The sequence below is a fragment of the Manacus candei genome, unplaced genomic scaffold, assembly GCF_025592945.1.
Source record: "Manacus candei isolate 608988 ecotype Guabito, Panama unplaced genomic scaffold, ASM2559294v1 h1tg000027l, whole genome shotgun sequence".
Taxonomy (NCBI): Eukaryota; Metazoa; Chordata; class Aves; order Passeriformes; family Pipridae; genus Manacus; species Manacus candei.
The window spans coordinates 7,604,739-7,617,720 of NW_026138075.1; the positions used below are offsets into that span (position 1 = coordinate 7,604,739).

The following is a 12,982-nucleotide window of genomic DNA, read 5'->3' on the forward strand; positions in this document are numbered from 1 at the left end:
ATGCCTGAGTTTTGAGACAGGCCCATAACTTCAGTCACCATCAGTGTCTCCATTCAGAGACAAGTTAGGTATACTGGGAAAGAAGAGTAGGATATGCTCCAAAATTTCATAGGTAAATTGGCGTTTGAAATAAAATAGTTTATCTTATTCACACAGCACATATTATAAAATCACTAGATACAAGAACAGAAGACACCTAAACTTTTATTGCCTTGTCAGATGTAAGAATTTATTTATGTCATTTATTAAGTGTTTAAATTTACACCAGAAGACAATTCTTCAACTTCAGGTCAAATTGTTCATCAGTAAGCCCTACATCAGAATATTCTTGAGACTTCCAAGGACAATTTTTACTAGACAGCTTAGAACAGCAGAATTTCATAAATAATGGCCAACCTCACAAGCCTGAGGGTCACTACCTCATCATTATTTCTTTGCTGAGCATAACCCACAAAACAGAGGAAGTCTTAAAGCCATTTAAATCCCCAAACACTACCACTACTGCACTCAAAGCATTTAAATCATGCTGCCCTGCATTAATAACACCAAACATTATAACTAGTCAAAGATTTACCACATCTTCCCCTACCAAAATGACATCTTTTTTTTTTAAACATTACAAGACCAACTTGTACTCAGAACATTAAAGCAACTGCAAAATACACAATCATTCATTTGGCTTGGTTTTACAATAAAAATAATGTCAGTAATCTATTAGTTAACTTCATCTCTTTTGTTGTGCTCCTTTCCCCTCCCTTCTCACTTAGGAAACTACATTAGACCAGGCAGTTAAATTGTAGCACTGAGGTAGCATATTTCAACTGAACAGAATAATAGGTCTGCTACTGTGCCTCCTCTCCTTTAAAGCACAAAAAAAAAAATCCCCACAGTTTTTTAACTTCTTTGGAGAAGACAGGCATATAGCTCATTTGCAACAGACACTGCATTTTGAATTCAAAGCACAAAGAGTCTCTGAATGGTAGATACATGTAAAATGAATGAGAAAATATACAAGGAATTATGTCAGTTTTTTTAGAACTAGGGTTACATTTTAGCTCCATGGCACCTGTTGTTCCCTATTTGAAAATGCATCTTTACAGTCCCTGAAATTTAATTTCAAAGACTAGGATCCTGAAAAGGGGCAGTTGTACCTCTGTTCATCTAAATGATTTTCATGCTATCTGCAGGAAGGGCCAAATAATTGCAACAAAACCAGAAAAAAAAAATCAAACAGACCTAATATAAAGTCAATAGGAATTAACAACATGAGTATACTAAAAGGATCAAAGTTAAGGCAAAAGATATAACCTGAATGAACTGAAGATATAAAGATATATGCCTGAATGAACTGAGAGCACTTTCTGTTTATTTATAAGTTAAAGCTGGGATAGCCTATCAAATTAAAAAAAAAAAAAAAATCACTGCAGGAGTAGAAACTCAGTTTCCTAACAAATTGATATTAACAGAATCTCAGCTTTGCCCTTTTAGCTACAAGCTTTAAAAGACTAAGCTGAAGTCAAACTGTACTCGAGACTGCAGCCTTAAAATCTAGACTATTTACTACAATAACTCTCACAGATACACCTGTGTATTCAGCGGGAATAATAAACAATGATCCTAAAGAACAGTAGTAATTTCCTGTTCTGCATGCCATGCTGGTACACATAGCCTTGTAAAACTCTGTTGCATGGTACACAATCCTCACCCAGCCCCAGGCTGGATCTTTGAATTCCCCCCTCCATCTTTCACACAGAAAGTAAAAATTTTACTGCAATTAAAACCCCTTAAATCAGCTACCTGCATAAGGGAAACTGGGTTTTAACAAGCTGGAAAGCAGACTGAGAATGTAACTAAGCTGACTGCTAAATTAACTCTTAAAAAAACACCTAAACAGCTGAGGGAAAATGTGTAAGTTATAATGATCAATTCAAGCTGCTTATGGAAGCATTAATGTAAATCATTCAAGTAATCCAAGATGCACTCCAACATCTGTTATTAAAAATTTAAGGCTTTTATGAACACCGTCTTACATACAAAAGGAGTAATAAACAGAACAAAACTGTTTACAGTAAATACAAACATCTGAAAAATCTCTGAAACCTGTTTATACAAATACTAATAAATTCTTTAATATTTTATACAACTAGAAGGTGCACAGATTGGCATTCAAGCAGTCAATGCTGGCAAACATCTGTCAGACAATAACATGATTTACTCGGATAACAATATAGTTTAAAATGCCATAAATTAAAAAATAAGTTAGTTCACATTTTTTCCCCAGCTTTTATGTACATCTTAAATCTTTAACGAGATCTTGTAGCCTTCTTCAGAAGCTCGAGGTCTTTCCGTCGGCTTTTGATTGCTCTGGCACAGCCATACTCTTCCAGTTGTAAAGGGATATACTTTTCTATCTGAACGAGCCCATGCCCAGCAGGACCAGTAAACAGCTTAATCCAGGATGGCTTAAAGCTTCCTCTGAAGCCCAGGAAGGCCAGGCTTCCTGTGACAAAAACAGCTCAGCATTACTAAACCAGCCAAGCTCATTGAAGCACAATACACGACCGGTTAGGAAGAAAAGGGAATGTTCCTTCAAAATTCTCTCTCCCACATTATTCAGAACATTAATCCACTCTCAGCTACACACATACCTCACAAGGAAATACTGATTTGCAATTTCCTTTTTCAATATACAATATGAAATAGTCTGAAATCTTAATTTGAAAACACAGCTAATTGGACAGCTAGAAAACCTGCTTTCTGAGACACAACTTGTGCCAAGCCTCTGAATGGACGAGAACTACCCCATGTGGTTTTATAAAGTCATCATCCCTCAAAATACCAAGAGCTGTTCATTTCTAGCTTCAAATTTTGTTACAACAGGAAACACTAGCCAGGCACAGGAGATTGCTTAAAAACAGATTTGCTGGGTGAGGCACAAAATACAGGCTTCACGAAAAAACTCCAGGACTCTTTTTGTATAATCCACAGGCACAAAGAACTGCCACAGTAATTTCTCTGTTTCTGCAGAAGCCCACACCAGTGCAAACTGGCAACCACTCACCGCCAGCTGCATCCTTTACACACACCCCATGAGAAACCCACCACGCCAACATAAACACACAGACCAAGGTGGTGTCAAAGAAAATGTGCAAAATTTCCACCAACCGTTGCTCTGAAGATAAGGTGGTTTCGCTGTCCCCAGGGACATTAAGGCTTCTGCTAAATTATTAGGAATTTCTAAATCACCTCTTGTGCTCAGTAGAACAATAGACCTGCAGTAAAAACAGTACAGAGACAGCAGCTGTTACAAACACAATATTTTTTTAATATTCTGCTACATGTCTTTACAGCTAGCTGGTCTCATAGTCCACTTCTTTAAGAGTACTCATGACATGGAAACAGTCAACCCTTTCTGAAAGCAGTACTAAAATTTTTCATTTTTAAACTGACCTTAAAATGTAATTTCAAAATCACTGTAAAGTGGTATTTAAACAGAGTTTAATATTTTGTATCAAAAAATTAAGTTTAGATATTAATCCCTAATTAGCATATTAGAATGGTGATTTTTTTTCTGACACCAACTCTTTATCTTTCTTTAATGATAAGTAATTTTCTCCCTATGGGGAGAGAACAATATGATATCTTTCACATAGTCCTTGCCAGTGTCCTCATTAAACAAAAAGTTATTGTTTTACACAAAGAAGCGTTATTACATGATGTTTAGTTAAGAAAATAAGGTGAAGGACAGGCAATACCACAAAATCAAAAATGTTCAAAATTTGCTTTATTTTCTTAAATAAGGCTAAACTGTCTGTTAACACGGTCCTGTGTTTGCCCTTTTCCCTCAACCTAGATATCTCTTTTGCTCACTTTCAGTGCTCCTGTATAAACACCATTATGTTAAATCCTCATCAGAAAACGGAGCTACAGCGTACAGAGCATATTGGAAATAAATGGTCATTATGCATACCTTTGTGGAATTCCAGATTTTAAATATCCACCTACATGCTTAATGTCTATTCCAGAAAATAATTTGTTTCCCAACACTGTGCCAGCGCAGGCATCTATTATAACAGTAAGTATACCATTATCCTTGAAGGAAAACATGGTGTCATTGACCTGAATGGGAGGAAAAACAGAGAGAAAATAACGTTTTTCTTCCTTTCTTAAAGTTAATATGAATCAAAGAGCAATTCTACTACATTCAGTGTTAATGTTATTCTAGTTTAGACACAGTGGTATACTCATCATCATGGCTGGGCTTCGCGAATGAAGATCTGGGAAGGGCCCTGCCCATGTTTGTTACAAGCACACTGGTGGCTAAAAAGGCCAATACGAGATAGGCACGTCTGGTTGCAAAAGGCACAGCAGAAAGACTCCTTAGGTGATATATTCTGCAAGACACGATTCTGTGTTGTCTTTTCTCCTTGAGAGTGATCCTGTGTGCATTCTCAGAAGCATCGGCAGTGTTATAGATGGTGTGTCTCCAGGCCTCCCGATTGGAGGCCAGAGTAGACCAGTTATGGTGATCAATATGGCCAAGGCTGAGATGTTGTTTCAGGGAGTCCTTGTATCTTCTCTTCAGGGCTCCTCTCTTGCGGCAACCAGTGGCAAGTTCGCCATAAAGCAAGATCTTAGGGAGGTGGTGGTCCTTCATCCTGGAGATGTGTCCTGCCCAGCACAGCTGTGTTCTCATCAACATGGCCTCTATACTTGTGACTGCCGCTTGTTCTAGAACAGATGTATTGGTCACATAATCTGACCAGTGGATGTTTAGGATTGTGCGGAGACAGCGTTGATGGAAGCGTTCTAGGAGATGCAGGTGGTGGCGGCAGATGACCCGTGATTCAGATCCGTATAGGAGAGCAGACAGCACTGTGGCTCTGGAAACACTGATCTTTGTACTTTCCTTCAGGTGTTTACAGAGGTATACTAATTTCCTTACAAATACTTGTTTTCCCTAACATTTCTTCATTTTTCTCCTCGAGAGGACGCTGCCACTGGGACTTCTAAAATTACACAGGAGCCTTAAGTCCCTGGCTTCTACAGAGATATTGCATACTTCGGGTGACTTGATACCTGCCTCCATCACTGCTCCTGCTTCAGGAAGATAAAATTCAGATTCTGAACCACCTGGACTTCTGGACAATAGTGCAGTTAATTGTTCCCTTCAACAGTCCAGTCACTAACTAGTGAGTGCTCTTACTGCTCTGGATATGGCAAACACATTCCTGTAGAAGTTTGCAGTTGCTAAGGTTATGCTACTCACATGACATTTGTCTGGCTGCATAATTCAACCAAGCCAATGTACTGACACTGAAGAACGAAAGGCACATGCACACTAAGCTCTGTGGTGCAAGGGTGTCTGCAAATGCTATTTCAGTATCATGTGCAAGTCTCCTTCAGCATGAGAATGGAAAAGTCAAATTAAACTACTTTTTATACAGTATTGCATTCCCTAGGCTTATTGGGGCCACACTAGGACAAATACAGAAACCTCTATAGATTCTTTAGTAATTGTCATTTTGAGGACTTCAGCAAAGCTTAGTGGCTTGCATGACCCATCCTATTAACTTGCTAATCTGTTAGCACAAAGAAAATGTCAACAACATGGATTTAACAAACAGGTTGTTAGGTTGTGTGTTTCATGTATTTCCAAAAAAAGCCAAAAATGTATACTCACACAGACTTAAATACAAAACTTCAGATTTTAAACTCTCCCTTATTGGAACATTGTTCTCTCCAGAAGAAAAGGATTCAAATACAAAATGGAGCTTTGAAGCCTCGCTTTCTGAGGTAAAACATCAACTTTTTGAGTGTTCGGTTTTTAAACAATGAACCATCTTTTCATTCAAGTGAAGAAAACTGAGGTAAGCATTATGTAGAGCTATACAACTGTTATAATACAAACTGCTAAAATGATATTTAAGAAGAAAACCATAAAGAATACTTACAGATATAAATGCTTGCTGACCCCTGCTTGATTCTTTTGCATCACATGAATTAATCTGCACAAGGAGGTAGTTTTTGTGAGGATCACTGGTGAATACCATCTAGATATCAAACAAACCAGTTAATTACTGATGTGTCTTCAACATTTTATCATGCCAGTTTATGACAGCCCATGCTCAAAAGCAAAAGAATCCATACGTCAGTGGCATTATTTATGGTACTAGTAATCCAATTTCAAGTTCATGCTAATAAGCAGAGATCCAAAAATAGAGGAGGAAGGTTGGTCATAGATTTTTGCAGCAAACCTATTCTACATCCTCCAAGGAGCACAGACAATACTGAAGTGCAAGGCATCAGATCTACCTATGCTTCTCCTCTGTAGCACTGAGTGAGAGGTGAACAAAAGACAAAAAGAACAAAAACTACAATGGACTTCCCACCTTCTGGCATACAGAGATTAATAGTGTGACCAGTGCAAAGTGGTAAATTCAGTACTCTGTGATGAAAGACTGAAATTTGGACTAAAACTGAGTAGAGAGCATCTACAGTTCATGAAAAGTTTTATTTTATTTTACCTGAGTTGTGCCACAACTTGTACATGGTACAGTAGTTTTTGCTGGCATCTGCTTTATGATAGTTGGTCCTTGGTAGTACTTTGGGTAAGCTTTTGCCATGCAGTTACTTATCCCTTTTGCTGAATCTTTGGTCACAATCTTGATCCTTTCACATCCCTGAGATGAGCAATAACTGTGACCATCCCTATTATATTTGGCTTGAAGAAATAAAAACAGTAATCTAACAAAAAGAGGAAAAATAATCTAAATTAACCAGTGGAAATAGAGGTATTTATTTTAAACCTTAACAGCTATATTTCGTAATTTTCAGAAACACAGAAACTACAGTATTCACTTCTGCACTGCTATCCAAACTTTTTCAAAGTATTTACAGTTTACTAGCATTAGGAAGTCTCCAATGATATACCTGAATTTTCCAACAATTAGAGACATCAATATGAATGCAGATGCTTTGCAAAGAAGCAAAGTCCTCAAATCAGTGGCTTGCAGGATACAAAAACCAAACTGCAGAGTATAAATATTTTCTTTGATCATAACATCTTTAGAGACATGCAGCAGTAATTGCTTGGATATTCAGCTTCATGTACCAGCACTGGACAATGAAACTGTGCTATTGCGAGTGCCTAGAAATGCAATTTAGGGCGTAGTAGTCAAGTATGTTCACGGTACACAGAGACTGGTAGTTCTTCTATTACATATTCAAGTTATCACTGCAGGTCTTAAACAAAGAACATAAATGTCTTTTCAAAAACTACATTCATCTGCATATGTATTAAACACAAATTAGCAGACGAGAACAAAATAAATGAGAGAACAAATTAAAAGTCTAAGATCGATGTTTGCAAAACACACAAGTGGCGTACATAGGACTGCATTTATTGAAAGCTGACCATATCTTAAACCTCTCAGAAGGATCTCAGTGGCCACTGTCAGAAGTACTTTTGAAAGAGAGACTAGGTTTTTTTATGTTCTTTTGAGACAGCTGAAAACAGATTAGGATTTTCAGAAATATAGTTTTTAAATGTTCTTGCAAGAGAAAGCTTCTTGGAAATTTCTAGAATGTTCAATTTAACAAGAAGGCACTAAGAAATTAGCTCCTGAAAGGCATTGCTCTGCAGCACACCAGATACCACATTTTCCCCAGACACAGGGTAGGAAATATCACTGGCAACTGCAGTTCTCTTGAAAAGTATTTCAATGACAATGACTGCACTTTGGAGATGTAAAGACATATAAAGAGAAATATTCTTTCAGAGAGGCTTTAGGCTCCATCACTACAGCTTCCCTCTTACATAGGTGTCTCGATCAGTTGCTTTTAACACTATCAAACTGGACATTTTAAGGTTAAACAACATCTTCTAGTCAGGTCAAGTTGCAAAGAGTTACCCAGTACTGTTGTCAAAGTAAAACTTCTTGTCTGATCGATTCTTTTCAAGCTCCGTAATTGAAGAGACAGGCACGTAGCGCTCTACTTTGCTTGACAGAGCAGACGACCGCCTCTGAAAGGTTTCCAAAACTATAACAAAATCTGTATTTGGTTGGTAACAAAGACCAACACGAATCCAGTCATTCCTAAAAACAAAACATATGAATCATTGTAGGAATAGTTTAGATGTCAAAACACAGCAAACAGACCGTTTCAAAAACAAGCAACAGGAAAACAAAAGTTCCCAAACCCTCAACCAGAAGATCTTTCTTCCCCTCTCTACTTTAAGTCTTCACCATCCCTGGAGGTTTTAAGGATGAGACTGGATGTAGCACTTAGTGCCATGGTCTAGTAACCGCAGTGGTAGTGGATCAAAGGTTGGATCTGATGGTCTCAGAGGTCTTTTCCAACCCGGCTGATTCTATGATTCTTTCCCTCTATGCACAGTCTTTCATTAAACGTTATAGTAACTCTGATTCTCTCAGAACCTTTTTTATACTTCATAGACATTTAGTAAGTTTATCTGACAACAACATCAAGTATGATAAACTGTTCAACCCCAATTCTGCTCAATTGCACTATTTGTACATTTTCTTCTCTAAAGGTTTTTTCTTAAAGACAGCGTACTGGACAAATATTTAACTTCAGGTGGAGGTCTACTGCTTATTCTCTTGCTTTTCATACTTTAGTATTTGTAATTAAGAAAAAAACCCTAACCTCAGCTTCAGTCTTCTTCATGGTTGCAAACTCTCACACACATTAAATGTGCCTTTTTGATCACAGACATGAAAAGAAGTAAACATACTTGTTGAAGTTAATGAGATATAGATAGGTGACGTTTGGAGCTTTTCCATTCCAATGTATTGTGTAGCCCTTCTGGAGCATCACTACTGGCTGATATTGCTGAAAGGCAGCTCTCTGATTAATACCTCGAAGAACCATGGGATTGGCTGGGTACTCATCTCGGATGATAGTCATGGAAAGATTCTGTCCATTCCAGGTTTGGACATAAACCTGTATGATATTAAAGAGGGTGAAAAGAAAGTGGAAGATTTAGACAGTGTGCAAAAGGAAATGAAATAGCAAAGCATAATCAGTACATTATTGACCAAAATGCTATAACTTGATACTCCAAGTTATGTAATACACAAATATCTCCTGAATAAAAGTACTATTTGAAAAACTATTGTAGATTTTGTCCATTTTACAGACAAAAAAGGGGAGGGAGGAGAAAAAAAATAATAAAAAAAAACCAGCTATGATACTTGACCACACAGACCAGGAACCAGAATGGGAATCAAACCTGTGAGAGCTGTATTAGAAGATGGTATTTAACATCTCCAGAAAACAAACCAACCAAATAAACCCTTAAAATCCACTCTGTGAAAAAAAAAGCAGACAGAACTCGAGTGGAAGACAACAGCTCCAATGCAAAAATGTTTTAGCCTATAGGGCTGCAACATATAACTCTAGGCAAGCATCCACATTTACTGTTACCTTGCAGCGTCTAATAACGTACTCCCAGTCCACATGCTGAAGGGAACATGACACAAGACACAATTGGCCAAAAAGTGTAATATACATAAAAGAACTTCAAAAAGCAAAAAAAAATTTGAAATCTAAAGATATGGAATTTTGTATTTCTTGTGACCTGTGACCCCACAAGTAGTTCATGTTGTAGATTTGCCCCAAACAGAATACCAAGAGTACTAGCCTGTGCATAGTTCCCACTGCAAACTACTCCATTCCATTTTGTAATATTAATGCATTTGGGGTGTTGAATCAAGTAATTATCCATTCTGCCCACATAGGTATCCTTGTAGTCAGTCACTGAACCATCTAGATCATGAAATATTGAGTTCTTGTCACCATCCAGATCTCCTTCTTCAAACCAGGGACCAGGCTTTCCAAAGAAGGCTTTCAAAGAAACCTGACAACAACAATTAAAATTTTAATTTTTTTTCCTCAGGTGAAGCACAGACTAACACTTGCACATCTGCAGAAACACAGAACTTTGACAGTTTATTAAAAACCTTATGGCAAAGACAGTGGAATCTTGCAAACCAGACACACTTTTTTAGTAATGGGCTCAGGCCAGTTCTTGCTTCTGAACAGTGTTAATATTTGCAACTGAAAATTCATTACAAAGGATATACCTAATCTTACAAAATCTTACCAAAACCTCCCTTTCAGCTTTATCAGAAAGTCATGAATCATTTATTATAATGTATCCTTCCTCTGTTTGTGTTGGGTTTTTTTTTTGCTCAGGAGACAATACACCCTGGGTGACTGCCAACCAAGAGAGAAACTCTAGAGTAGGCATGCATGGAAAAGACGACCTAGGGCCCTTGTCTGCTTATTTTAAATAGAAGAAAATGATTTACAATACTAAAGGAAAATCTGTGATAAACTTACGTTTGGATCAAACTTCACAAGAGAAATATTATTTTTTGGTGTCATCTGCCATGGATTTTTCATCAAGAACCCAACTGCACTGGTAAATCTGTCTGGAGTTGGCACAAAGTTTTTGAATGTGCACTTAGTAAGGTGAATAGGTCCATCATAAATTTGAAAGCCTCTGATTGGAAATGTCCTGTAGATGCAAGCAAATATTTATACCATCCTGTAACAAAAACCATGATATGCCTGAATCTGTGTCATAAATACATTTCCTCTCAGAGGAATCACTCTGAGAATGACTCACAAGATAGATCTTAGTAAAGGAAATATGGGTTCTGCACTTCTCTAATGAACCAAAAAATCTCCCACTCTTAAATTTTCCTGTTAGAAGAGCTATCACTGCCCACTGGCAATTGTGCCTCTTTTCCAATATGAAAAATACAGCAGGAAAATAATACCAGCTGCTCTTTGACCGATCATGGCAACTGGGAGAAGGGACTGTAGATTGCAGGAAAGGAAATGTCACTTCTAACTTGAAGGAACATGCAGAGAATGGCAGACTGGTAAGCCTCAGCTTGATCCCCAAGAAGATGTTGGAGCAGCTAATCCTGGAAACTATTTTCAGTCATCAGAAGTAATCAGCATGGATTCACCAAGGAGAAGTCATGTCTGACCAACTTGAAAATTGGTACTGGCCTGGTAGCTGGGGGTAGAGCAGTGGACAAGGTTTACCAAAACTGCAGTAAGACTTTTGACATTATCAAAGATCCTATAATATCCTCATGAAGTACAGGTTGCACGAGAGGACAGTTAGATGGACTGAAAACCAGCTGAATGGTTGGCACAAAGTCTACTTGGAGGCATACTGGTGGTGTAACCCAGAGGTTAGTACTGTTCAGCATCTTCATTAGTGATCTGCATGATTAGTCTAAGTATAGTCTCATCAAGTTTGCAGAGGGCACAAAGCTGAGGGAAGCAGCTGATACACCGGAGGGTTGTGTCGCTATCCAGATAGACCCCAACAGGTGAAGAAATGGGCAGATGGGAACCTCATGAAGTCCAACACAGGGAAGTGCAAAGTCCTGCACCTTTGAAGTAACACCTTTTGTGCCAATGAAAACCAAGTTGACCATAAGCCAAACAACGTACCCTTGCCACAAAGAGGCAAAAGGTATCCTGGGCTGCACTGGATTACCAACAAACTGAGGGTAGTAATCCTTCCCATCTGTTCAGCACTGGTGAAGCAACACCTACTTTTTCCCAGTACAAAACAGATACGGAGATACTGGAGAGTCCAACAAAGGACCATAAAGATGACAAGTCCCTGGAGTATCTCCCATAGGAGGAAACACTGGGAGACCTCACACTGTTCAGCCTGGAGCAGAGAAAGCTTAGGCAGGGATCTCAAGGTATAATATCATCTGAAGGGAGAGTGCAAAGAAGATGGAGCCAGACTTCTCACTGTGACAGGACCAAAGGCAATGGGCATAAGATGAGAAAAAGGAGGTTCTTCCTAAACACCAGGAGAAACTTTCTCACTGTGAGTTTGACTGAGCACAGGCAGAAGTTGCCCAGGGAAGTTGTGGAGAATCTATCCTTGGGATGGCTTAAAGCCACCTGAACATGGCCCTGGAACACCAACTCTAGGTGACACTTTTTGAGCAAGGCAGTTGGACAAGACGACCTCCAGATGTCCCTTCCAACCTCAAATGTTCTGTGATTCCCCTCAACTAGACTGAATGCCTCATCTATTACTGTGACATTAACTTCTTTCTTTTAAATGGCCAAGCAGCAAAAAAACAGGGTGACCTAAACTTAACTCACCCTTCATCCTGGTTTTGACCAAGAACATGAAGGGGTGGAGCCTGGAGCTCTGTGGGCATGGTCAAGATACTGTACTATTCAATACCATCTTTCATCATGGTTGGGGAGCAAGGGAAAGGGACTCTCCCTTGTTACCCTTTTTCCAGGGAACAAGGGGCAAACAGAGCAGTGGCATAATGGTGCGGGTGGCATAACAATGGTCCCCACCAGAGAGTTTGTCCACTATTGTTTTTCATTGTCTTGGGCTTGAGGGAAAGACATAGCCATGGATGGTCTGTCAGCAAGTTTGTTCTTTGTCTTGGGAGCTGCATGGCATGGGTCAGGTCAGTCAGTGAGCACTTTTTTTTTCTGCATATAAATCACCCTCTTCTTGTATACTTTTGTTATTAATATTGCTGCTTTTCCTGTTATTTTTCTTATCTCATTTCTGTTTCCAGTAAATTGTTCTTATCTCAGTTCAGGATCTCTCCCTTTTGTCTCTCTCACCTTTGGGGGTGAGAGTGTGGGAGCAGCCTCATGGGATGTAATTTCCAGATGGACTTAAAGCTCAACAGTCTTCTTTTCTATTCTAAGTACTCGACCCTACATTAAACAAGCCTCAGAGCAGGTCAATGAGGAAAAAAAAAAAAAAAGGATCATAGTCATAGACTGTGATTTGTCAGATTGCAGTCTCTAGCCCCAAACTGACCTTTGAAATTCTTTTACCTGAAAGCTTTTTTCCTTCTCTCTTCCAGACCCAAATGTTTTTTAAGACAAAGATTTCATTTAAGTACCATAACTTAAATTGCCACAGAAAAGTGACCTG

At 38.6% G+C, this 12,982-nt stretch overlaps 1 protein-coding gene across 3 annotated transcripts in view; it reads right to left on the minus strand.

Moving 5' to 3' along the window:
* Positions 1 to 202: 202 nt before the first annotated feature.
* The window catches only part of CEMIP2 (cell migration inducing hyaluronidase 2), a 51,010-nt gene continuing 38,230 nt past the window's right edge, over positions 203 to 12,982 (minus strand). For all 3 annotated transcript variants that reach the window (XM_051789335.1, XM_051789334.1, XM_051789336.1), the window contains exons 16-24: positions 10,369 to 10,546; positions 9,668 to 9,883; positions 8,759 to 8,967; positions 7,914 to 8,099; positions 6,528 to 6,747; positions 5,955 to 6,053; positions 3,971 to 4,119; positions 3,166 to 3,272; positions 203 to 2,500 (exon numbers count right to left, since the gene is read on the minus strand). In XM_051789335.1, coding sequence (XP_051645295.1) covers positions 2,304 to 2,500; positions 3,166 to 3,272; positions 3,971 to 4,119; positions 5,955 to 6,053; positions 6,528 to 6,747; positions 7,914 to 8,099; positions 8,759 to 8,967; positions 9,668 to 9,883; positions 10,369 to 10,546 — 1,561 coding nt within the window. In that variant the 3' untranslated portion in view covers positions 203 to 2,303. The remainder of the gene's footprint in view (positions 2,501 to 3,165; positions 3,273 to 3,970; positions 4,120 to 5,954; positions 6,054 to 6,527; positions 6,748 to 7,913; positions 8,100 to 8,758; positions 8,968 to 9,667; positions 9,884 to 10,368; positions 10,547 to 12,982) is intronic.